Source organism: Diceros bicornis, chromosome 8 (genome assembly GCF_020826845.1).
Source record: "Diceros bicornis minor isolate mBicDic1 chromosome 8, mDicBic1.mat.cur, whole genome shotgun sequence".
Taxonomy (NCBI): domain Eukaryota; kingdom Metazoa; phylum Chordata; class Mammalia; order Perissodactyla; family Rhinocerotidae; genus Diceros; species Diceros bicornis.
In genome coordinates this window covers 31095327-31120309 of record NC_080747.1, presented here as the reverse complement: position 1 = coordinate 31120309, position 24983 = coordinate 31095327, and the positions used below count along the sequence as shown (strand labels likewise).

Genomic DNA, 24983 nt, shown 5'->3' with positions numbered 1-24983 from the left:
GTTAGCTCAGGGCTGATCTTACTCTCACACACACACAAAAAAGCTACATAGGGGAAAGTCATAAAAATAACGAAATCCAGCAAAAACAATTTTAATAAGAATCTGAATTAAAAGCAAAGTGCATTTACTAGAAGGCATGGAAGTCACTTTTGCCCTCATGAAATGTTTATCATTTCAAGCTGACTTCAAAGGCCCTTTCATAAAGTTGGCAAAGGACATACTCAACATATATATGATATATACATGATAAATAGGAACTAAGATACAAATGTGCACAAAAAAGATTCAATGTGTTCTCTGCGTATGCTTAACAGTTATCACTTTGTTCCTACCAGATATTTAAAATTGGAAGATTAAAGAACTAATCAACATTTCCTTAGGTAAAATTTTGAGACTGCAAGTTTCTATCTCGTTAGGAAGATTCCATCTACTCATCATGAATGTTTTACCATGTATTGGTTTAATATTTATGTTACGATCTCTAAATGTTTTGCATGCTGTAGGTGACAGAGAGCAACCCTGAGCTCCACTCCACCCCAGTCCATCAAACTCTGAGATGTGAACCATAAACTCATATAGAATCAGTAACATCAGCCTCTTTAAGGAAACGATAGGGCTCCAAGGCAAGAACAAGAAATACCTGTACCTTAATTGACAATGTTAACATAGCTGAAGGATGTGTCAATGCAGGGTAGTCAGCCTAAAATGAAGAAATTTGAGAAGCTAAACAGACGGAGTTAGCCATATTATGCACTGTGCATGCTCTGGCCGGAGGATCCGACCTGCCTCTGGGGCCAGTAAAGCATGCGTATGATCTAATTCTAACCATAAATTCACTAACAGAAAATTGACAAACTGAGGTTCTGGTTTATACTACATCACTCTCATACAGTCCATGTGCATCTATCCCCGGGAGCTAAAGCTTCTCTCTTGCTTTATTGACAAAAATCATATTTTTGAGCCTGCAGCTGAAGACCAAACGTCTTATATCATCCTGAGTTCAATCCAGGGGCAGCTGTCATTTTGTCTTTTGCCCTGGCCATGCTCCTTTCCTTATAGCCAAACATTTGTTCCCATCAGTGCTTCTCTCTTAGATTAGAAGCTCTTGACAGGCAAAGATTAGGACTCTATGAACTTATCCAGCTCTATAAAGTTAATGAGACTATTCATTAATATTAAATACTTGTATGTTCCTCCAATCTAAGAAACTACTAATACTTATACTCTGGAGTGACAAAGAAATTCATCACAATAGAGGAAATGTTCAAGTAAAAAAGAGCGTCACATAACATGATTAAGAGCAGGGGTTGGCAAACTACAGCCCATTTTGTAAATAAAGTTTTATTGGAACACTGCCATGTCCCTTCAGTTATGTATTGTCTATGGGTGTTTTTGTGCTACATGGCAGAGTTGAGTAGCTGTGACAGAGACTGTACTGCCCACAATGTGTACGATGTTGCCCTTAGAGAAGTTTGCTGGTGCCAGCCTCTTTACGCTGACATTGTAGCTCCTTCTCTCACTGTATAATCTTAGAGCAGAGAGATAAAAGAACATACCTTACAGATTGTTGTAAGGAGTAAACGAGTAAATACCTAAGTGCCAAGGTCATATTCAGCACTCAAATGACTGCTGCTATTACTATCATCATCTGCTTCCTCCTCCTTCTTATCATCATCATCATCACCATCACCACCACCATCATCATCTGCCTCATCATCATTACCATCACCACCATCATCATCATCATCATCATCATCATCATCTGCCTACTGCTACACGTGAGTCCCACTGGTTTGGGAATGTTACAAGAATGCAGCTTGAAATGGGCATTCAAGAACAGGAAGGAGCTCATGAGACTTATGAATGGTGGCAGAAAAAAATTACATAAACAGAAGAAAGTGAGAGAGAGAAATAATATTGCCACTTTAAAAAATTTCTTTCACTTGGATAGATATTAAATTCCAGACTGTCTAAATAATTTCATTTTCTTAACCCAAACGTAAAGCCAGAATTCTTAAAAGTTACAAACAGAATTTACCCATCATTGATTAAAAATAAAACCACAGAATACACTACAAAAAAATAGTTTCCTAAAAATGTTTAAATACCTTCTGCTGCTGCCTCCACTTGCTGGATGAGCTCGGGCATCAAAGCTGATCACGACACCTCTTTGCTTCAGGTCACTGAATTGTTTTTCCAGGTATCTGCAAAACCCCTAAAAAATATACCATGGATTAAAAGAGCATAAATGCTTTAACACATCAAAACTTGGCAAAAAATTGGTGACGTTTTCTCTACTTCCACAAGACAACACTGTAGCAGAGAGGGGGCAAATCCTTCAGTAATTAAACAAACTGAACAATAAGAAAATAACAGCTTTATTTATTGTCTATCTATATGTATCAAGTACTGTGCTGGATACTTAATATCTATTTTCTCTAACCCCCAGCTCAACTTTGCCAAGGAATCCCATTTTACAGATGGGAAAACTAAAGCTCGGAGAGGCTCAGTGACTTGCTGGTTTCAGACACATGAGTAGCTGAGACTGGATTTGTGCTCAGGTCTGGTTAGAGGTGGTTTGGGCTGGGTTGAAAGTTCACAGAATCTGGGTTTGTCCTTCACTCTGCCACCTACAAGCAAATGACAAGTTCCTCAATCTCTCAGTGCCTCAGTTTATTCTTCTGTAAAGCAGGAATAATAGTACCCACCTCAAAGGGCTGTATAAGGATTAAGTGACTTAAAACACACCAAGTGCTGAGAATCCAACACCAAGGAACTACTATGTGTTTGCATTATGAGCATTATTTTTTATTTTTTAATTTTTTTAATGAGATTTCTTTTTTTGTGAGGAGGATTGGGCCTGAGCTAACATCTGTCGCCAATTTTCCTTTTTCTTTTTTCTCCCCAAAGCCCCAGTGCATAGTTGTATATCCTAGTTGTAGGTTCTTCTAGTTGCTCTATGTGGGATGCCGCCTCAGCATGGTTTGATGAGTGGTGGGCAGGTCCACACCCAGGATCTGAACCAGTGAACCCCGGGCCGCGGAAGTGGGACGTGTGAACTTAACCGCTATGCCACCGGGCTGGCCCCTATTTTTTGTTTATTGTTATTTTTTAATTTATTGCTATTTTCCTTCAAAGCCTATACTCCTTCCTTTACACTAGTTCTACAATCACTGAGGACAGGGAGGTGTTCAAACATTTCTGCTGCTCTGTAACATCAGTAGGTCAAGGAAACTCTGTACATTTGATAGGATTTTGATTATCAACTAATCTAAACCTGTTCTGTTTGTTCATTTGTGACACTGTTTTCCAGCAGGCAGAGGTCTTAAGGAGGTCTTATCAGTTCAATTACAGGGCATAGCCAATTATACAAACAAGACTGTACAGAGTTTGGGCTATTGCCACCTGCCTAGAAATGATGGAACACACAATCCCTGTATCTCAGTGGGTGCAATAACACCACATCAATCTGAAATATGGAAGATTTAGATTACTGGATAAAATAGGTTTTATTACAGAACAAAGAGAACTCTGGTTGATTGGGTAATAATGATGGTTCATATTACTTATTTCATTTGGGCTGAAAGAAGTCTTATAAAAAATAATTATAACTCTTATTTTTGATAGGGGGATACTTCACAGTTCTGTTGCCAGAACAGTGCCAATTTAGAATGCCTTTAGTTTTTCCTGGACAAAAATATTGCACTGGGTGCATCTTCTGAGTTTGTGTGATACAAGGAAATAAGGACACGTGTATTGATTTTGTGGGTTCCCCAGAAGGTACCCAGATGTCTTACACTCTAAGGATGACAACAGCAACAGTACCCTTTCCCTGTCCCTGGTTGACCCCTGTGTTGTGGCCCCAGTGTTCAAGGGGGCAAAAAGCATTCAGCCTTAGTCCAAAATCCTCACATCTTGGATCTGCGAAGGCTGAGGACCTGAGTGAATGGCTAAGGGAAGAGGGAATGCTTATATTACAGAAAAAACTCAGTGTGGGATGAGAGAGGTTTTCAGAATTGAAAATGTTATCATAAGACACAAGAAATAAATTTTGTATGGCTTCAAAAGGTCACACTATGACCAATATGTAAAAGCTACAGAAAGACAGATTTTAGCTCAAAATAATGAAACTATTTTTTAATGAGAACAATCCAAAGATAGAAGGGCTATTTCAGAAGACAGTGAGTTCTCCATCATTGATGTGTCATGGCTCAGTTAAGTAACCTAAGAGGAAATTATAACTTCTACTAATGAGGCAAATAATAAAGTTTCCCTCCAGTCTCTATCCTATTTCCCATTGGGATGTTCTTGAGTCACATAGTCTGTTTCTTAAATCCAACCAGATGAATTTGGGAGCCCCATTAGGATGAGAGTCCACACCGGAGACAAGCAGGCAGGGTGCCTGGGCCATAGTAAAAGCCAGCACATTCTGCCAGGTCACAATACCCAGCGTTGGGGATGGAAGCCTGGGTGGTTTGTCCTGGGAATCCTTTTCCTCAATTTTGAAACCACTCCTAAGATTTTAAAAATGCACCTGCTCTCATAAAATTGTTGTAAGTCTTTTTTTTTTTTTTTTTTCTTTTTTTTTTGTGAGGAGATCAGCCCTGAGCTAACATCCGCCAATCCTCCTCTTTTTTTGCTGAGGAAGACGGCCCTGGGCTAACATCTGTGCCTATCTTCCTCCACTTTATATGGGACGCCGCCACAGCATGGCTTACCAAGCAGTGCGTCTGTGCGCGCCCGGGATCCGAACCAGCGAACCCCGGGCCGCCGCAGCGGAGCGCGCGCACTTAACCGCTTGCGCCACTGGGCCGGCCCCAGTCTTTTTTTTTATTGGTGTCATAATAGTTTATAACATTGTGAAATTTCAGTTGTACTTTATTGTTTGTCAGTCCACATATAAATACGCCCCTTCACCCCTTGTGCCCGGCCCCCAACCTCCTTCCCCTTGTAACCACCAAAATATTCTCTCTGTCGGTGTGTTAGTTTATCTTCCACGTATGAGTGAAATCATACGGTGTTTGTCTTTCTCTGTCTGGCTTATTTCGTTTAACATAATACCCTCCAGGTCCATCCATGTCGTTGCAAATGGGACGATTTTGTCTTTTTTATGGCTGAGTAGTATTCCATTGTATATACATACCACATCTTCTTTATCCAATCATCAGTCGAGGGACACTTGGGTTGCTTCCCCTTCCTGGCTATAGTGAATAATGCTGCAATGAACACAGGGGTGCATAAGCCATTCTGGATTGTTGATTTCAAGTTCTTTGGAAAAATACCCAGTAGCGGGATAGCTGGATCATAAGGTATTTCTATTTTTAATTTTTTGAGGCATCTCCATACTGTCTTCCATAGAGGCTGCACCATTTGGTGGGGTGGGGTTTGCATTCCTACCAGCAGTGAATGAGGGTTCCCTTTTCTCCACAACCTCTCCAACGTTTGTCATTTTTTGTCTTTGTGATTATAGCCATTCTAACAGGTGTAAGGTGATATCTTAGTGTACTTTTGATTTGCATTTCCCTGATGATTAGTGATGTTGAACATCTTTTCATGTGCCTATTGGCCATCTGTATATCTTCCTCGGAAAAATGTCTCTTCATATCCACTGCCCATTTTTTGATTGGGTTGTTTTTTTGTTGTTCAGTTGTGTGAGTTCTTCATATATTACGGAGATTAACCCCTTGTCAGATATATGATTTGCAAATATTTTCTCCCAGCAGTGGGTTGTCTTTTCATTTTGATCCTGGTTTCCCTTGCCTTGCAGAAGCTCTTTAGTCTGATGAAGTCCCATTTGTTTATGTTTTCTTTTGTTTCCCTTGTCCAAGTAGACACAGAATTCAAAAAGATCCCTCTAAGACCAATGTCAAAGAGTGTACTGCCTATATTTTCTTCTAGGAATTTTATAGTTTCAGGTCTTACCTTCAAGTCTTTGATCCATTTTGAGTTAATTTTTGTGTATCGTGAAAGATAATAGTCTACTTTCATTCTTTTGCGTGTGGCTGTCCAATTTTCCCAGCACCATTTATTGAAGAGACTTTCCTTTCTCCATGGTATCTTCTTAGCTCCTTTGTCGAAGATTAGCTGTCCGTAGATGTGTGGTTTTATTTCTGGGCTTTCAATTCTCTTCCACTGATGTGTGTGTCTGTTTTTGTACCCGTACCATGCTGTTTTGATTAACAGAGCTTTGTAGTATATTTTGAAGTCAGGGACTGTGATGCCTCCAGCTTTGTTCTTTTTCCTCAGGATTGCTTTAGCTATTTGGGGTCTTTTGCCCCATATGAATTTTAGGATTCTTTGTTCTATTTCCGTGAAGAATGTCATTGGGATTCTGATTGGGATTGCATTGAATCTGTAGATTGCTTTAGGTAGTATGGACATTTTAACTATGTTTCTTCTTCCAATCCATGTGCATGGGATATCTTCCCATTTCTTTATGTCATCATCGATTTCTTTCAATAATGTCTTATAGTTTTCATTGTATACGTCTTTCACTCCTTGGTTAAATTTATTCCCAGATATTTTATCCTTTTTGTTGCGATTGTAAATGGGATTGTCGTCTTGACTTCTCCTTCTATTAGTTCATTATTAGAGTATAGAAATGCAACTGCTTTTTCTAAGTTGATTTTGTACCTGGCAACTTTGCTGTAGTTGTTGATCATTTCTAATAGTTTTCTGATGGATTCTTTAGGGTTTTCTATGTATAAAATCATGTCCTCTGCAAACAGCGAGAGTTTCACTTCTTCATTGCCTATTTGGATTCCTTTTATTCCTTTTTCTTGCCTAATTGCTCTGGCCAAAATCTCTAATACTATGTTGAATAAGAGTGGTGAGAGTGGGCACTCTTGTCTTGTCCCTGTTCTCAGAGGATGGCTTTCAGTTTTTCCCCATTGAGTATGACGTTGGCTGTGAGTTTGTCATATATGGTCTTTATTATGTTGAGATACTTTCTTTCTACACCGATTTGTTGAGAGTTGAGAGTCAAATGCTTCCTCTGCATCTGAGATGATCATGTGGTTTTTATTCCTCATTTTGTTAAAGTGGTGTTTAACTTTAACTGATTGATTTGCAGATGTTGAACCATCCCTGTGTCCCTGGTATAAATCCCACTTGATCATGGTGTATGATCTTTTTAATATATTGCTGTATTTGGCTTGCCAATATTTTGTTGAGGATTTTTGCATCTATGTTCATCAGTGATATTAGCCTGTAATTTTCCTTCTTTGTATTGTCCTTGTCTGGCTTTGGTATCAGGGTGATGTTGGCCTCGTAGAATGTGTTAGGAAGTGTTCCATATTCCTCTATTTTTTGGAATAGTTTGAGAAGGATAGGTATTAAATCTTCTTTGAATGTTTGGTAAAATTCTCCAAAGAAGCCATCTGGTCCTGGACTTTTATTTGTTCAATTTTGGGAGGTTGTATGAGTCTAAGAATTTATCCATTTCTTCTAGATTGTCCAACTTGTTGGCATATAGTTTTTCACAGCATTCTCTTATAATCCTTTGTATTTCTGTGGTATCTGTTGTAATTTCTCCTCTTTCATTTCTAATTTTATTTATTTGAGCCTTCTCTCCTTTTTCCTTAGTGAGTCTGGCTAAGAGTTTGTCAATTTTGTTTATCTTCTCAAAGAACCAGCTCTTTGTTTCATTGATCCTTTCTACTATTTTTTTGGTTTCAAGTTCATTTATTTCTGCTCTAATTTTTATTATTTCCCTTTTTCTGCTGACTTTGGGCTTTGTTTGCTCTTCTTTTTCTAATTCTGTTAGGTGTAGTTTAAGATTGCTTATTTTGGATTTTTCTTGTTTGTTAAGATGGGCCTGTATTACTATGAATTTCCCTCTCAGGACCGCTTTTGCTGCATCCCATATGAGTTGGTATGGTGTATTTTCATTTTCATTTGTCTCCAGATATTTTTTGATTTTTCCCTTAATTTCTTCAGTGATCCATTGGTTGTTCAGTAGCATGTTGTTTAGTCTCCACACCTTTGTCACTTTCCCAGTTTTTTTCTTGTAGTTGATTTCTAGTTTCATAGCATTTGGTCAGAAAAGATGCTTGTTGTGATTTCAATCTTCTTAAATTTATGGAGGCTTGCCTTGTTTCCCAACATATGGCCTATCCTTGAGAATGTTCCATGCATGCTTGAGAAGAATGTGCATTCTGCTGTGTTTGGACAGAGTGCACTATATATATATCTATTAAGTCCATCTGGTCTAGTTTATCATTTGAGTCCACTATTTCCTTATTGACTTTCTGTTTGGATCATCTATCCATTGATGTAAGTGGGGTGTTAAGATCTCCTACTATTATTGTGTTGTTAAATTCTCCTTTTAGGTCTGTTAATAGTTGCTTATGTACTCTGCTGTTCCTGTGTTGGGTGCATATATATTTATAAGTGATGTCTTCTTGGTGGAGTGTCCCTTTTATCATTATATATTGCCCCTCTTTGTCTCTCATTACCTGTTTATCTTGAAGTCTACTTTGTCTGATACAAGTATGGCAACACTTACTTTCTTTTGTTTCCCATTAGCTTGGAGTATCGTCTTCCATCCCTTCACTCTGAGCCTGTGCTTTTCTTCAGAGCTGAGATGTGTTTCCTGCACGCAGCATATTGCCATATTGTTGAGTCTTGTTTTTTAATCCATCCCGCCACTCTGTGTCTTTTGATTGGGGAATTCAATCCATTTACATTTATTATTTTTTTTAATTTTATTTATTTATTTATTTTGTCCCCCAAAGCCCCAGTAGATAGTTGTATGTCATAGTTGCACATCCTTCTAGTTGCTGTATGTGGGACGCTGCCTCAGCATGGCCAGAGAAGCGGTGCATCGGTGAGTGCCCGGGATCCGAACCCAGGCGGCCAGCAGCAGAGTGCGTGCACTTAACTGCTAAGCCACAGGGCGGGGCCCCTCAATCCATTTACATTTAGAGTGATTATTGATATATAAGGGTCTAATGCTGCTATTTTATTGCTCATTTTCTGGTTCTTCTGTATTTCCTTTGTTTCTCGTCCTGTGTGTTTCAGACTACCAATTCAGTTTGGTAGTTCTCTACGATGGTTTTCTTAGTTTTCTCTTTATTTATCATATGTGTCTCTGTTCTGATTACTTGTTTAGTGGTTACCATGAGGTTTGTATAAAAAATCTCATAGATGAGATAGTCCATTTTCTGACAGCCTCTTATTTCCTTAGACTAAGTCGATTCCATCCCTTTTCTCTTTCCCTTCTAAGTTATTATTGTCATGACTTACTCCATCTTGTGTTGTGAGTTTGTGGTTAAAGTGACAAGGTTATATTTATTTTTGGTGTTTTCTTTCCCTTTATCTTTGATGTTATAATTAAGTGTTTGCTAACCTGTTCTGATAGAAAGCTGCAATTTTTCTAACTTTGTCTACCTATTTTTCTCCTTGCTCAAGGCTTTGTATCCCCTTTTTCTTTTCTTTTTTGGGTATGAGGGCCTTCTTGAGCATTTCTTATAGTGGGAGTCTTGTAGTGATGAACTCCTTTAGCTTTTGTCTATCTGGGAAAGTTTTTATTTCTCCATCATATCTAAAGGATATTTTCACTGGATAGAGTATTCTTGGCTGAAAGTTTTTGTCTTTCAGAATTTTGAATACATCATTCCACTCTCTCGTAGCCTGTAAGGGCTCTGCTGTGAAATCCACTGAGAGCCTGATAGGAGTTCTTTTGTACATTAATTTGTTTTGTCTTGCTGCTCTTAATATTTTTTCTTTGTCATTGACTTTTGCCAGCTTTACTACTATATGCCTTGAAGAAGGTCTTTTTATGTTGATATAGTTAGGAGATCTATTGAATTCATTCACTTTTTTTTTTTTTTTGGTGAGGAACATCAGCCCTGAGCTAACATCCATGCTAATCCTCCTCTTTTTGCTGAGGAAGACCGGCTCTGAGCTAACATCTATCGCCAATCCTCCTCCTTGTTTTTTTTTTTCCCCAAAGCCCCAGTAGATAGTTGTATGTCATAGCTGCACATCCTTCTAGTTGCTGTATGTGGGACGTGGCCTCAGCATGGCCAGAGAAGCGGTGCATCGGTGCACGCCCGGGATCCGAACCCAGGCTGCCACTAGCGGAGCGTGAGCACTTAACCGCTAAGCCACAGGGCCGGCCCTCATTCACTTTTAATTCCAGCTCCTTCCCCAGGTTTGTGTTGTGTGAATGTTCTCTGTTGGTATATGAATGTCCTTTTTTTGTATCTTGGGGGGGGAGTCTAAGGGGAGAGCTCACTCTGCCATGATGCTGACATCACTCCTCAAAATTGTTGTAATTCTTAACATCCTTGTCTCCTGTTCTAAGTGTCCCAGTGTAGGCTGGATGGTCACTTCGGAGCGGTGAGGATTGTGGAGGAAATTATCCCAAGGGGTGGCTGGTTGACTCAGATGATCTTTAAAGGATCTACTCGTTTTAATTTTGTAGGATTCTTAGCTATCACAGGTTCTACTCCCACAAGAGACCAACTCCCCCATGGGAGAGGGGGGAATGGGTCCTAAGACCTTTCTGGGGATAGATTCCCTAGAAACTAGATGTAGATGAATACAAGAGAAAAGGTTCATTTAGAATCTCTTAGGGGCTGCCTGGTGGCGCAGCGGTTAAGTATGTGCGCTCCGCTGCGGCAGCCCAGGGTTTGCAGGTTCGGATCCTAGGCGCGCCCTGATGCACTGCTTGTTAAGCCATGCTGTGGCAGTGTCCCATATAAAGTAGAGGAAGATGGGCATGGATGTTAGCCCAGGGCCAGTCTTCCTCAAGAAAAAAGGGGAGGATTGGCATCAGATGTTAGCTCAGGGCTAGTCCTCCTCACAAAAACAAAAAAAGAATCCCTTAGAATTCCTTAACAATTAGGCCTAATAGGTGTGACTAATTGGATTTTCCAAAGACGGCTCTGCCAATATATCCCATCCCACACGCTCCTCTAATGTGACATTGATGTTCCTCCATTGAGAGGTGTCTCTCCTCGAATATGAGCAGCCGTATTGACTCACTTTTAACAAACAGAATATATTGGAAGTAAGTGATTTTGTGTGACTTTCAAGGTAAAGTCATAAAAGTCAGTACAGCTTCCATGTGGTGCACACACACTTGCTCTCGATGCTTTCCCAGGTACCATGTTATAAGGAAGCCCAGGTCACACATAGTGTTCCGGCCCCAGAAAAGATCTCAGCCAAGAGCCGGCAACAACTGCAAACATGTGAGTGAGGGAGCTTTCAGATGATTCCAGGCGTCAAGCTGGCCCGGGTGATGCCAAGTGCAAGAGATGAGCTGTCCCCACTGAGCTCTACCCACATTACAGATTTGTGAGCAAAATACATGTGGTTGTTGTTTAAAACCACCATGTTTTGGGTGATTTGTTACACAGCCCTAGTAACTGGAGCAGAGGGTAACCTTACCAGCAGCACAATTCCATGTTACCCATAAACTTGGATTCCCAGGCTAACTCCATTCCAAGCCTTCCCTCCAAAGAGACCTCAGGGAGCCATACTGCTGAACAGCAATTTGTGTTGAGGGGTTACCATGGCAACCCTGTACCCTTACCCACAACTTCCTTATTAGGGTTTTGCTTGAACATGCCCAATTCTGCCTCTTCTGCTGGGAGGTACATGTAATCATCATTAGTTAATTTTTCCAGGCTTTTGTTCCCCAGAATTAAAATGATCTTCCTTTGTAACAAGTCTAAGTAGTTGAAGAAACAGAATAATCTGTTCTGCTTCATTTCCCCTATAAACAGAACTCTTGATACTCAGTGGCAGCTCTTCTGTTGTGTCAAAGGCTTCACCTCTATTCCTAAAAGTTGGGTCTAGACTCTGACAGTGAAATTCACAAATGAAGGCAAGGGAACTCAGCAATCATTTCCCCCTATACTATAAATTAAAACTAAATGGAATTGGCTCTTGGTTTATTCTTGCAGTTAGAAAAGCATTTCAATGCTTGCATCTGTAGAAACATGACAAAAATTACAAGACCATGAAAGTCAGTCAGTTTAGCTGGTGGATTTGCAGTGGAATGAAAGCTCCATTAGGGAACCTGTCTGTTTTAGTTATCATTATATCCCCAATGCTTGGCACATAGTTGGCACTCAATAAATCTTCGCTAAAATCAATGAATGAATAAATGGCCATATGAGTTTGTTTTTTTTTAACTTTCCAAAGCCCCAGTATATAGTTGTACATTCTAGCTGTAAGTCCTTCTAGTTCTTCTATGTGAGCTGCCACAGCACAGCTACTGACAGACGAGTGGTGTAGTTCTGTGCCCACGAACCAAGCCCAGGCCACTGAACTGGAGTGTGCCAAACTTTAACCAATAGGCCATCAGGGCTGGCTCAGCTGTATGAGTTTTGAAACAAGTACTGCTTCAACCAGCTACGCAAGCCTTACTTTATGGAGTAAATGTGTGACTCCTTGTGCCTAGGCAGACCCACAAGACATGGCCACAATTAAAACAAATTAGTTCTGCCAAACACAAGAGGCTGGGGTTAAATTAATTAAATAAGGATGCCATTGGACTGAGGTGGCTTTAATGCCTTAGCAGCCAATGAAAGCAAACCAAAAACTAAGCCTGTAAATTCCTCAAGGTTAAGAAATCAAAACCTCAGGACACCCAATCACAAATAGCCAACAAGGCTCTCCCAAATAAGGCAATCACTTAAGCTACAGCTAATGAAATAATTTCCTTGCTTTGCTTCCACCTCTTCTCCAAAAGTTTTCCCCTGGTTCCCGTCGGTAGAGCACTCCTAACCACTTCCAGTTCGGTACTGCCCAATTCAGATAGATTTTTGCTCAAATAAACTCTTAAAATTTTAGTATGCCTCAATTTACTTTTTAACACTGGAGATACATTAAGAATAACTAAGAATTATAAAAATGTGGTACCTGCGTAGTCTGGATGATAGTCAAGTCGTTCATATGAGAAATTCCTGCTCCCATGGCAGCCCGAAGGCCAGCTGTCCCAAACTCCATTCGAGCCCCAAAGTATCTTTGTAGTTCTTCTTTATTACCTTCTGCTATTAGTTGTTTCACGGCCTGTAAAGTTAAAGGATTCTGCAAAACAGAAATGTATATAACAGATATAGCCAGGTGAATAAGAGAATGAAAAATCTGAAATATAAAAAAAAAACCCACGATAATTCTAACCTATAAAAAATATATACAGGCTTTTCAATTTTCTGATGCTTTTGAAATCTGAAGTCAGTTATTGAGAATTACAGTGTGTGTGATATTGTGATATAAGAAACACATTTTTGGGGGCCGGCCCCGTGGCTTGGCGGTTAAGTGCACGCGCTGTGCTGCCGGCGGCCCGGGTTCGGATCTCGGGTGCGCACCGACGCACGGCTCCTCTGGCCATGCTGAGGCCGCGTCCCACATACGGCAACTAGAAGGATGTGCAGCTATGACAGACAACTATCTGCTGGGGCTTTGGGGGAAAAATAAATAAATAAAATCTTTAAAAAAAAAAAAAAAGAAATACATTTTTGGTTTCTGTCCCTGGTTTCTGGCACAGAGCTTATAAAATCTTTGGAATTTCCTGAGTAATTAGGGAGAGAGGAATAGCTTTTCATTTATAATAAGCCCTTTTCAGGCGTACCTGAGTTTATGCTAATGAGGTAACTCCTGGAGGATGGGGGCTGGTTGCCAGAGGAATCAACTAAGTGATTAGAGGGTTGGAACTTTCAGCCCCATGCCCTGACCTCCAGGGAGGGGAGAGGGGCTGGAGATTAAGTTCAATCACCAATGGCCAATGATTTAATCAATCATGTCCATGTAATGGAACCTCCATAAAAACCCTAAATAACAGGGCCTGGAGAGCTTCCAGGCTGGTGAAGACATCACGTGCTGGTGTACCTGGAGAGGACTTGGAAACTCTGTGCCCCTTCCCATAGACCTTGCCCTGTGCATCTCTTCCATTGGCTCTTCCTGAGCTGTGACCGTTATAATAAAACTGATAATAGTAAGTAAAGTGATATCCTGAGTTCTGTGAGCTGTTCCAGCAAATTCTCAAATCCTAGAAGGGGGTCATGGGAACCCTTGATTTACCGCTGGTTGGTCAGAAGTACAGGTAACAACCTGGGACTTGTGACTGGCATCTGAATCGGGGCAGTCTTGTGGGACTGAGCCCTTAACCTGGGGGCTCTGAGCTAACTCCAGGTAGTTAGCGTCTGAACTGAATTAAATTGTAAGACACCTAGTTGGTGTCCGCAGAGAACTGGAAAATTGCTTGGTGTGGAAAACCCACACATTTGGTGTCAGAAGTGTTGTGAGTAGAAGGAAATAGTTTTTCCTTTATAATGTAAGTATTATTTTCTTTCCTAACAAGGCAAGCACTTTTGGAGAAATGGAACGAACATACAGGTTTTGGGTTCTAACACCCAGAATGGAATCCCAGCCACACCATCACTTACTCATTCTATGCACTTGGGCAGACAACATAGCTTTTTGAATTCTCGGTTTCCTCGTCTGTAAAATGGGAACAGTCTAGAACCTCCCTTATGAGGTAGTTTACATTAAATTAATACAAAACTTCTTTCTCTGCCTGGCATTTAGTTGTAATCAAATGTTCATTTTCTTCCCTAATGTCTTCAGATTTTCCCAGAGAGTGATGATTATATAATTTAATATATAAAATCTTACTTTTGTAGTGTTTCAGAATTTGTACCATGCTTTCACACACCTGGTCAAATTTAATCTCGTGATTAGAGAAGCAGGCAAATAACAAAAACCGCAGTTTACAGATGGGGAAGCCTCAGATATTAAGCGAATTGCTTAAACTGCATGATAAACATAAACTCAGTGCCTTTTCTATTACATTAACTGCTTCAAATAGAGACTCACACAAATCATTTAAGTTCACTTTACATTGCCCTATTTTTTTTGTACAATAGTTGCAGAAAATGTTAAGAATGGAGAAAAAATGACAATCACATTAATTGCAAATTAGACTTTTAAATTAAGAATTCAGAGGAACAAGAGAGTAAGTACTATATTTCTATCTTACAGTCATCATCCAACAAGATGAACATGCAGGCAAGATGTGGCCACATCATTAAACTCTGAAATGCTATTGCAATAAAACCTGGGCTTTCTGGCATTAAGCCCATATTTCCAGATTGTTCCAGATTCAAGAGGAATCAAGTAAAAGCTCATCTTTCAGGTTAAGAGCAACAGACACTGATCACAGAGCACAATCTACCAATTGGATTGTCAGGTGCCCCCAAGAAAGGGTTCAGATCTGGAACACAACGAGGTTCAAAACATATTTGCTGAGTGAATGAGAAAACAGACTTCAAGGTCACACCCAATATCCAGTGATTCTCTCATTCACAGTGTAGATTTGGAAAATCCTAATTGGCCTTCGCCATCTATAAAAGACCAAAGATCCTGAGAGAAACCAAAGGAGGCAGAGAGAGAGAATGAAAAGTCAAGAGAGCAAGAGAGATCAGAATCAGACGTGGGAGTGACCAAAGCTGACAGCAGCGAAAGGCACAGGGATGAAGGCACAGTGGAAATGTGGAGGGCACGGCCCGGCGCCTTGACCCCCCTTGGGGGAATCAGACCAGAGGGCTGCAATGCTTTTAGCTGGCAGGAAGTTCCTGCCTGGTGCCTGTCTCAAACCAAAGAAGAAATGGAGAGGAAAGAACAAAAGAAGTGGTAGAAATTTAAAAATAAAAAGGACAACACCCCCCCCACCTCTATCCAGGGAGGTACTACCTCTCTATATACAAATACAAATTTTGTGCAAGTTAGGTTTTTATTTCTTCAAAGGGAAAGTTTTATGGAACAATTCATGACCAACTATGACTTTACAAGATTTCTACACCCTGGGGCTGGCCGTGGCCTAGTGGTTGAGTTTGGTGCGCTGTGCTTCGGCAATCCAGGTTTGGTTCCTGGGCAAGGACCTACCCTACTCATCGGTGACCCACGTACAAAATAGAGGAAGACTGGCACAAATGTTAGCTCAAGGCAAATCTTCCTTAGCAAAAAAAAGAAAAAAAAAATTCTACACACTGTAAATTACTAAGTTATCAGAAATTGAAACATTTTTCTTCCCTAAATAATCACAAGGCTGTCTTTTCAGGACAAGAAAAACCACCCAAGGAGTTGCCAACAGAAACCGGAAACAGGATGTGCTGACATTTCAAGTACAGGGACTGGAGGGTAAAGAGGCAAACCTGCCCCTGCTGACAGGACTTGCAACCTCCTTCATTTATTCAACAAATTATTTTAGGTATCTACTAGGAGTAGTGCACTGTGTCAGGCCCTATAAACCATGCAAGTTACTGAGGGAGCGGACAGGACTGGTTATACAATTTGCTGGGGCCCAGTGCCAACTGAAAATGTGGGACCCCTTGTTCAACAATTTTTAAGAATTTTAAGACAGGACAGCAGAATATTAAACCAAGTGCTGGGCCCTCCTAGAATGGGTCCTGTGCCACTGAACAGAGCTCATGCATTTGAAGTCAGTCCTGGGGATAAACATTAAACAAATAAACCTACAAACAAGTTTTTGTTTGTTTGTTTGTTTGTTTGTTTTGACCAATCGCAGTAATAACTATGAAGGAAAAGAACAGGAACAGAGAGAGTATTAGGGAGAATTTACCACTGGGAGCCAGGGAAGACCTCTCCACATAAGCTACATTTAAGTTCAGACCCCAAAACATGAGTAACAACATGAGAAACAAGTTCAGCAGAAGAGAGCAGAAAGGAACTTTCTGGAAAAACAAACAGTATGCCCGAAGTAAGGAACAACTGGGAAGGAGGAACTCAAGATAGAAAGGAGAAAGGAAGTGATGTCCGGAGCTGGGTCCCTGATTCTTTTCTTTGTTCCAGCATCTAAGAGAATGAAGAGGAGAAAAGCTAGTGGCGCTGTGTCCAGGGGGTTTCCTCTCATCTCAGCAAAGTCAGAGACCTGAGGAAGACGCCTCAAGTCAGAGCCCAATCGCGAGGTCCCATGTTTGAACCAAGCACCAGGGAGAGGTGGATGGGAATGCTGCTCTGCAGAGTTCCCAGGAGCAAAAGAAATAGGCGGGACGGAACAATTCTGTGTCAGCGGGGCATGCACAGCCGCCTGCTGAGGACAAGCCGGCGGTCTGGGTGACAGGAGAGCGTCCACGCCTCAATTAGGCAAGACCCCAGAGCCGGGCCGCGTTCAGACCTGCCCCGGCTCGCTCCTCCACTCCCGGACTTGCACCGCGGCCGGTCGGAAGGCTGGTTTTGTCCCGGGACAACCTTTCTCAGCCAAACTCCGAATCTGCCACAGGCCGGCGGGACCCGGGGAGGCCGGGCCGCCGCCACGTCCTCCTCCTCCGTCTTCCCGTGGGCCCCGCGCTGCGCCGCGGCCGGGGAGGGGAGGGAAGGAAGGAAGCGCAGGCAGCGGCCCCCGCCGCGGGAAAGGCGGCGCGGCGCCCGGGGAGCAGCCAGAGGACCCCGCACCTGCGCCGGGCGCTCCCAGCCCCCCCGCGCCCCGCACCTTGTCCCACTGCAGCCACCGGGCCGTCTCCTGGTCCAGCCGGGTGTCCATGCCGGCGCCGCCGCCTCCCGGAGCCGCCGTGGCCGCCGCCACCATCCCCGCGCCGCCACCACCCAGTGCAGGAGGAGGCGCGACCGCCCTTCCGACAGGGCGGGGAGACGAGCAGGCGGGGCGGGGGGACGCGGCCACTGAGCCAGCGCGTCCCGGAGGGAACGGCGCGCTCCGCCCTGAGCACGCCTCCTCGCGGTTCCCCGGCGCGCCTCTGGGGCAGCAGAGTGGAAGAGTGGCGTGGGGGGGCTGGGGGGGCTGAGTCTTGACCCGCGTCTATGCAAGGCCCCGAGGTCACCCCCATTCATACCACAGCTAGTCACTGAGTTGCTTCTGTGCGCCTCGCACCATGTCAGGCGGACGAGTAGACTCAGATAGGAGCCTAAAAATTATGTAGACATTCTGAGGGTCAAGAACAACCGAGAAAAATCTTGAAAAAGAACAAAATGGGAGGATTAAGATGGGAGAATAAAATGGGAGAGTCCAGAAACAAAACAGCACGGGTACGGACAGTTTATTTCAGCGGTGGACTGCAGGGCAAGGGGAAAGGGCTCATTTTCACTTAATGCTGCTTGGTCAACTGGACATCCGTGTAGGAAAAAGAAAAAAGAAACTTGAAACCCTATCTCACATCACATACAAATATGCATTCCAGGTCAATTGTAGGTGTAAGTGTGAAAGGTAAAATGAAACATCTAGAAACTAAGATAGGAGTACATCTTCATGACCTTGGGATCACGAAGCCATAAAGGAGATGCATGCAGTGAGCATGTAAAGGTGTGTTCAAGAATGTTCCTAGCAGCATTGTTTGTAGTAGTCTCGGACTGGAAACAACTCAAATGTCCATCAACAACACAATGGATAAATACATTGTGGTGTATTCATACAATGATATAAACAGATTCTGGTATATGCATACAGCAATGAAAACAAACTATTATACACAACATCATGGGTAAACCTCACAAACGTTACCTCCTGGGAAAGAGGCTAGTCCTCCCCCACCATACTGGATCATTCCACATATATATAGAATACGTAAAAATATAGGGAAAGAAAACAGATCAGTGGTTTCCAAGGACTGGGGGTGGGGAGAGGGATTCCACAAAGGGCACGAGGGAATTTGGGGGGGTGATGGAACTGTTCTGTGTCCTGATTGAGGCTATGATAAACACAATGCTATGTATTTATCAAAACTCACAGAACTGTACACTCTAAAGGGTAAATTTCACTGTATGTAAATTATATTTTAGTTTTTAAAAGTCTTAAGATTTAAAACTTTAAAAAGGAGACGAAACTGATCTATGGACATCAGGAGAGTGGTTACTTTGGGAAGGAGGAAGCTGCCTTCTGGGAGGCTGGGACTGTTCCATTTCTTTACCTGGGCAGTGGTTGCTCAGGTGTGTTCACTTTGTAATAATTCACGGGGCTGCACTTATGAATTGTGCGTGTTCTGTGTATTCTAGTTCCACTTTAGAAAGAAACAATATATATCCAGGGTATATGATATCTGTTTAAGCGTAGTGAGAGAGGCATGTTAATCACATAATCACATCAGTTGATACACAATTACAAACTGATAAGAATGTTGGAGGGAAAGCAAGGAGACTCCATGAGGGTGCATATTAGGGTGCTGTTCCAGTCTGGGAAGCTTCCCTGAGCACTTGAAACCTATGTGGAAGACGTGAGGGAAGGACGCAGTTAACGTTGCGGGAGGCAGCCTGGAAAACGCTTTCCACACAGAAAGAACCGCTGAAGGTGGTCCTTCCCCTGACTGAAAGGCCGAGAGACTGGAGCACGGGGAGGAGGAAGAGAAGAAGGAGGGGCAGCCTCGGTCTTCTCATCTGTCACTTTGTCTGCAGGTCTGCCACGCTCCGGGCTATCTCCTTTCTCTGCACCAGACCAAACTTCTTTTCAGTCACACTAGGACAGAAACTGCAGGACACAGAAAGTCAGAGACTAGGCAGGGCCCAATTGCCCTTGTTTCCCTCTCAAGGGCCAGAGCCCTGCCAGATGGGTCTATGCAGCTTCCAGCCTCCTCGGGGGGTGGGTGGGGGGGTGGGGATAGGGAGGTGACACACTGGGTGAGAAGCGGAGGGGGGTTTCTGGGCCTCAAAGTCTTATCGCTCCCTCCATGATGGGGGTGGTGGCAGCTGAGTCTCTGGTACAGTTCAAAAGGTGTGGGGAGTGGGGTGGTAAGGGGATATTTTGACACTTGTTATTATTTTCCTCAGCACAGAAATTGTGGGCCCATGGTGACATCCCATCAGAACTACTTTGACCTCCCTTTGGGACACCAAGGGACAGGTTTCTCAATAGTCAATATTCAAGGAAAGAAAGTGAGTAGGATATTCAAGGCAAGAAGAACTTTCCACGAGGAAGTCGCCAAGTTGTAAATAAGATTCTCCCCGCTTAACCTGCGAAGGGCACCAAGCTCTCAGGTGCTATGCTGAAACCATGCACAATGGTCTCACTCTAACACGCCCACCTGCTTCCCATGCGAAGTAGAAAACAGTCTAAGGTTGTGTCAGGGGGTCTCCATGTGCAGGTGACTTTCCCAGGGTCTCCTGTTACTGAGATGCCTGCACAGGAGGTCTTTTCAGTTCTGACAATGATGCTACAGTGACCTAAAGCAGCTGATTCCCATACATGACCCTCATTAACGTTTCATGTCCGTGGAGGCCCACAGAGAAGAATAGAATGTTGGAGCAGGAAGAGTTCTTTGGGAACAAGTCAAACCTCCTTGTTTTGCAGATGAAGAAATGGAGACGCAGAAAATTTCAGAGCCCTTTTCCAAGACACACAGCTGGTCAATGACAGAGCCAAGATTTGCATGTCCAGTCCCCTGATATTCTAATCCAATGTTCAGTCTCCTGCTCCACTCTGCCCAGTTCTACACACGTCCATAGAAGGAAGTTCCATGAACTCTGGTAACCCGTTTCCATGTGATAGCAGCTGGATCTTGATGAAAGACAAATATTAACCACCTCTGGCATTAATAGCATTAGATGATGCTGAACATAATTTGATTTGTTTGTGCATGCTCCCCTGCTGCCTAAGAACTGTTTCACACATGGATGTCTCATTTTCCTTGGAAGCCTTCCCAACTTCCTCAAACACTTTGTCGGCAATTCCACCAGTTCCTTTGTATCCAGCCCAGGAACAGTTATTCTAAAACTTTCTATTTTAGAGTTTTAAATATTTACTAAAATTGATCCCCATGTAACTATCACCCAGGTCAACTATGATCATCCATGGACAATCTTGTTTCATCTACCTACTTCCCCCTCCTGTATACTTTGAACAAGAGGCCAGAGGAAGATTGGCAACAGATGTTAGCTCAGGGCCAATCTTCCTCAAAAAAAAAAAAAAAAAGAAGAAGAAGATTCCAGATATATCATCTCATCTATTTAGCATGTATCTCTAAAAGGTAAGGACACTTTAAAAATAACCACAAAACCAGTATATCACCTAAAATTTTTAAAGTTGAGGTTAATAATTCCTTAATATCATTAAATGTCCATTTAGTGTTCAAATTTTCAAATATCTAGTGTCTCCATTTTTTTGTTGTTGTTTACAGTTTGCTTGAATCAGGAGCCAAATACTATTGCCATTGGTTGATAAGTCTTTTAGATCTCTTTTCATCTATACGTTCTGTCTCAATTTCCTCACAATTTATTTGTGGAAGAAACTGGGTCATTTGTCCTATAGGGTTTCCCACAGTCTGGACTTTGCTGACTGCATCCCCATGGTGTCTGTTAGCCTGTTTCTCTGCCTCTTGTATTGCCTATGAATTCATTTCATTATAATTTTCTCTTCATGGTCTCTCCCTCACTAGACTGTGAGCTCTTTGAGAACAGGATGGTGTTTTATTTATCTTTGCCTACCCAGAGCCTAGCGCTGTAAGTGCCCAATAAATGGGTGAAGAAATGAATGAAGTCGGGAGGCTGTGTTCTTTCCTCGTGTGGGAAAAGGGAAGGTTCTAGAATCAGGATTGGACTTTGGTTCCACCGTTTGTTCTCTGGGGGACCCTGGGCAAGTCACTTATCCTCTCTTGGCCCCGGTTCCTTATTTCTAAAATGGAAGCAATAATAGTGTCCACCTCATGGGAGCAATGTGGGGCTTAAATGAGGAAACACATATAAAATGCTTAGCAGAGTGCCTGGCATAGGGTAAGCACTCAATTAAATGGTAGCTATGGTTATGAAAGTTCTACTAACTGACATTCTGTAGTAGTCAAGAGAGGCTAGGTCAAGCTGAAGTAGTAAATTAATCCCTAAATCTCAGGACTTAGTGAGACAAAGACTTTTTTTTCTCGTTCACATTACATGCCCAGGGTAAGTCAGCGGATGCCATACTCTACGCGGTCACTCAGGGATCAGAATGCTTCCACCTTATGGCTCCTCCATCTCAATATGTGGCCTCGGCAGTCACCGTGGAAGGGCAAGAGAAAAGTGTGAGGTCACACAATGGCTCTTTGCTTCTGCCTGGGAGTGGCATGTATCACTTCCACTCACATTTCATTAGAGCTAGAACTCATCATATGAACCCACTTAACTGCAAGAGTGCTAGGAAGTGTAAACTCCCCATGTACCTAGGAGGGAGAAGAGAATTGCATAGGGATGAGTGCTCAGAGTCACTATTGTACATTCTGTTTGTCTGTGATTAAGTGTTAGGATGGTTGCAAATATCAGTGGTTCTGGTGTATTTCTAACAAGCAAGGAGCAATTCTTGGACATTATTCCATTGAAATTTAGAACCATCACCTGAGAGAACAATCTATTCTCCTCCATACAATAGAGTGGTCCTTCGAAATAGAAATCAGATCATGTCCCTCTCCTGTTTTCAGTTCTCCCATGGCTTCATAATACACTTAGAATAAAAACTGTATCTTTTACCATGGGCTTCAAAGTTCTTCTTAATCTGTCCCCGCCCTGGTTTCCCGCCACTTTTCTCACTCAGTGCAATCAGCCACACTGTTCTCTGTGCTGATCCTTGAATGTATCAAGCAAGTGCTGGTCTGAGGCCAATCCCGGCATTGCTCTCCCCCGGATATCCCAGTGACAAATGTCCACATTTAATTCAGGCTTCTGCTCACATATCACCACATCAGAGAGACTCTTCCATAAAGTGCCAGTAAATGTTTAACAGCTAACTCTCTGGGACAAAAAGCGCTGATTTGTAGTATTTACCAATTTCCATCGTGTAAATACGTCCACCATGGCTGATTTCAAGCCAACAATGTGACATCACTGAACACGTTGTTGGGAAGAGATGCACAGTAGCACACCATTATGTAATATTTCCAACGCACAGATATAATAGATGTAAATAACTTAAAGAGCATAGATAATAGTAACAAGTAGTAAAATAGATAGAAAATGGTGAGTTTTTAGTATTTTTTGCCTTTATTTTTATTATAATGTATTTACTTGTAAGTTTATATAATTTAATTTGTAATAATGGCTGTGTTTAATATCTGGCTAGCAAAATTCCTAAAAATTTAATAGTTGTGATGAAACTGTATGAGCTGTCACCGACACACCATTGCCTCTCCTCAAATGGGAACTGCACCACTCTCTTCGCCTACTTTATTTTTCTTTAAAGTATTAATCATTACCTGCCATGATATATTATAAATTTGATTTTTTAATATTGTCTGTCTACCCTGTTATAATGTAAACTCTTTTTTTCTGACTGAGTGCCCAGCACCTAGAAGAGTACTTGGTTCATAATAGATGTTCAGTAAGTACTTGTTGAAGAATGAATCATTGGGTTCCCTTACCCTCATGAAGAAAAAAGAAAGATGGAATATAATAATAATATAAGAAATAGGTATGACACCTATACAAACCTTTTCTCTAAAACAAGCTAGCATTTCTGAATTTAACCAAAAAAAGTGAACTGCTTGTCACTATTCTCTAGAACGCCAATTCCAGGGCCCAGGAGAGAGTGAGTAAATCATGTGTCAACAGATTTTATCAGTATACTTGTTACTGGCCGTAAACCCAAAGTACACCAACAGCAAACATTTCTGCAGACCAGCTGGAGTTCGATGGTCATTCTCAGTGCAAAAAATTTAAATGTCTATTATTTATGCCTATTTTCATTAAATAAATTCACTAAATTGGCCAGTTTTCTCTCACTACTCATGTTAATAGTTCTTTGCACTTGAACTCCCACTAGGCCTTCTGGTCATTAAAAATTGAACCCCAGGGCTGGTTTGTGTTCCCTTACCCTGACTTTCTCTTTCCGCTTCTCTTTTGCCCCTTCCTGGTGTCCAGTCGTCTAGCACACATTCCCCCACCCTCACCCCCGACTAATCACAACCAGATCTCAGGGAATGAGTCCTTCATTCTCATTAGACGGTTGGTGACCAGTCAAGCATCACTGTGCCCTTTGCCTGAAGTATTTGGGTATTTGACCAGGTGCTAATGAGCTGGTGAACTTAGGGAAGTGCTGTTGTTGATCTACTCTCTGCCTTGGTCAGATGAAGAGACACCCTGGCCACATCATCCGAGTATGTAAGGATAAATCTCTCTAAGATGTTCATGTTTGAAAACTTTAACACCCTCTAAAGTGATAGTATACTTATTCCAGCCTGGAACTAAGCCTTACACTAAAAAATTGCACCTCTACAAAGTCTTGAATTTAAGACACTTAGTAGAAAGGGAAAGATTTTTTTTTTCCTGAGCACCACATAATCTTTGATGTTTCTGAAACACCACTGCTTTGGCAACTGAATATTCAGCCTTACTTTTTAAGTCAGAACCCAGAGAACTCATAGCATCTGTTTGGGTAGCCACTGGGTAAATTATTCTGCTCCAAGTGAAGCTGCCTGAAACATTGCCTTTTTCTTATTCATCAAGATCATTTTGGTATTCCACCTTTTCATCTCAGTCATTTCTAATTCTCCCTGTATTAATTTGGAATTTAGTTTGTACTTCTTGAAGTGAACAGTATTAGAAAGGAGATCAAGAGTGTACTGCTAAAAGAAATACTGGCCCCAAACAAAACTATATTGCAAAGATAATGCACAAATCATAATTTAAGGTAAGTAATCTAACCGTAAATTCCTTAAAGTACCATTGTGTTTAATTCAAGAAAAAAAATTTTAGACCTCTAAACTTTCCCGTACTAAGTGCTATTCAGTTTTGCTTTAATCCCACTTTCTTCCTTCAATGATTTAAGCCCCATGTCTCTGTCTTTCTCTCTCTCTGTCTGTCTTTTCTACCTAGAGAGAGTGTATTACCATTTTTTGATGAGTCATGCATCCCCCCCTTTATAAGAGGAACATATATTCACCCTTTGCCACGCAACATGCAGAGACTTCCTGTTGGAGAAGTAACTTCCCTTTCTCATCAGTGTGGGGCTTGGCCTGTGACCTGCTTTGCTCAGTGGAGTGTGAGGACATGAGACCTGGGTCCCATTTGAACAAAAATTTTAACAAGCACCGCATCTTTCAGGC

At 41.9% G+C, this 24983-nt stretch overlaps 1 protein-coding gene across 1 annotated transcript in view; it reads right to left on the bottom strand.

Moving 5' to 3' along the window:
• Positions 1–17589, bottom strand: part of PGM2 (phosphoglucomutase 2) — a 40564-nt gene extending 22975 nt beyond the window's left edge. The window contains exons 1-3 of the mRNA XM_058546870.1: positions 17468–17589; positions 12877–13044; positions 2109–2215 (exon numbers count right to left, since the gene is read on the bottom strand). Of these exons, the coding sequence (XP_058402853.1) occupies positions 2109–2215; positions 12877–13044; positions 17468–17563 (371 nt within the window). The 5' untranslated portion in view covers positions 17564–17589. The remainder of the gene's footprint in view (positions 1–2108; positions 2216–12876; positions 13045–17467) is intronic.
• Between the last annotated feature and the right edge of the window lie 7394 nt (positions 17590–24983).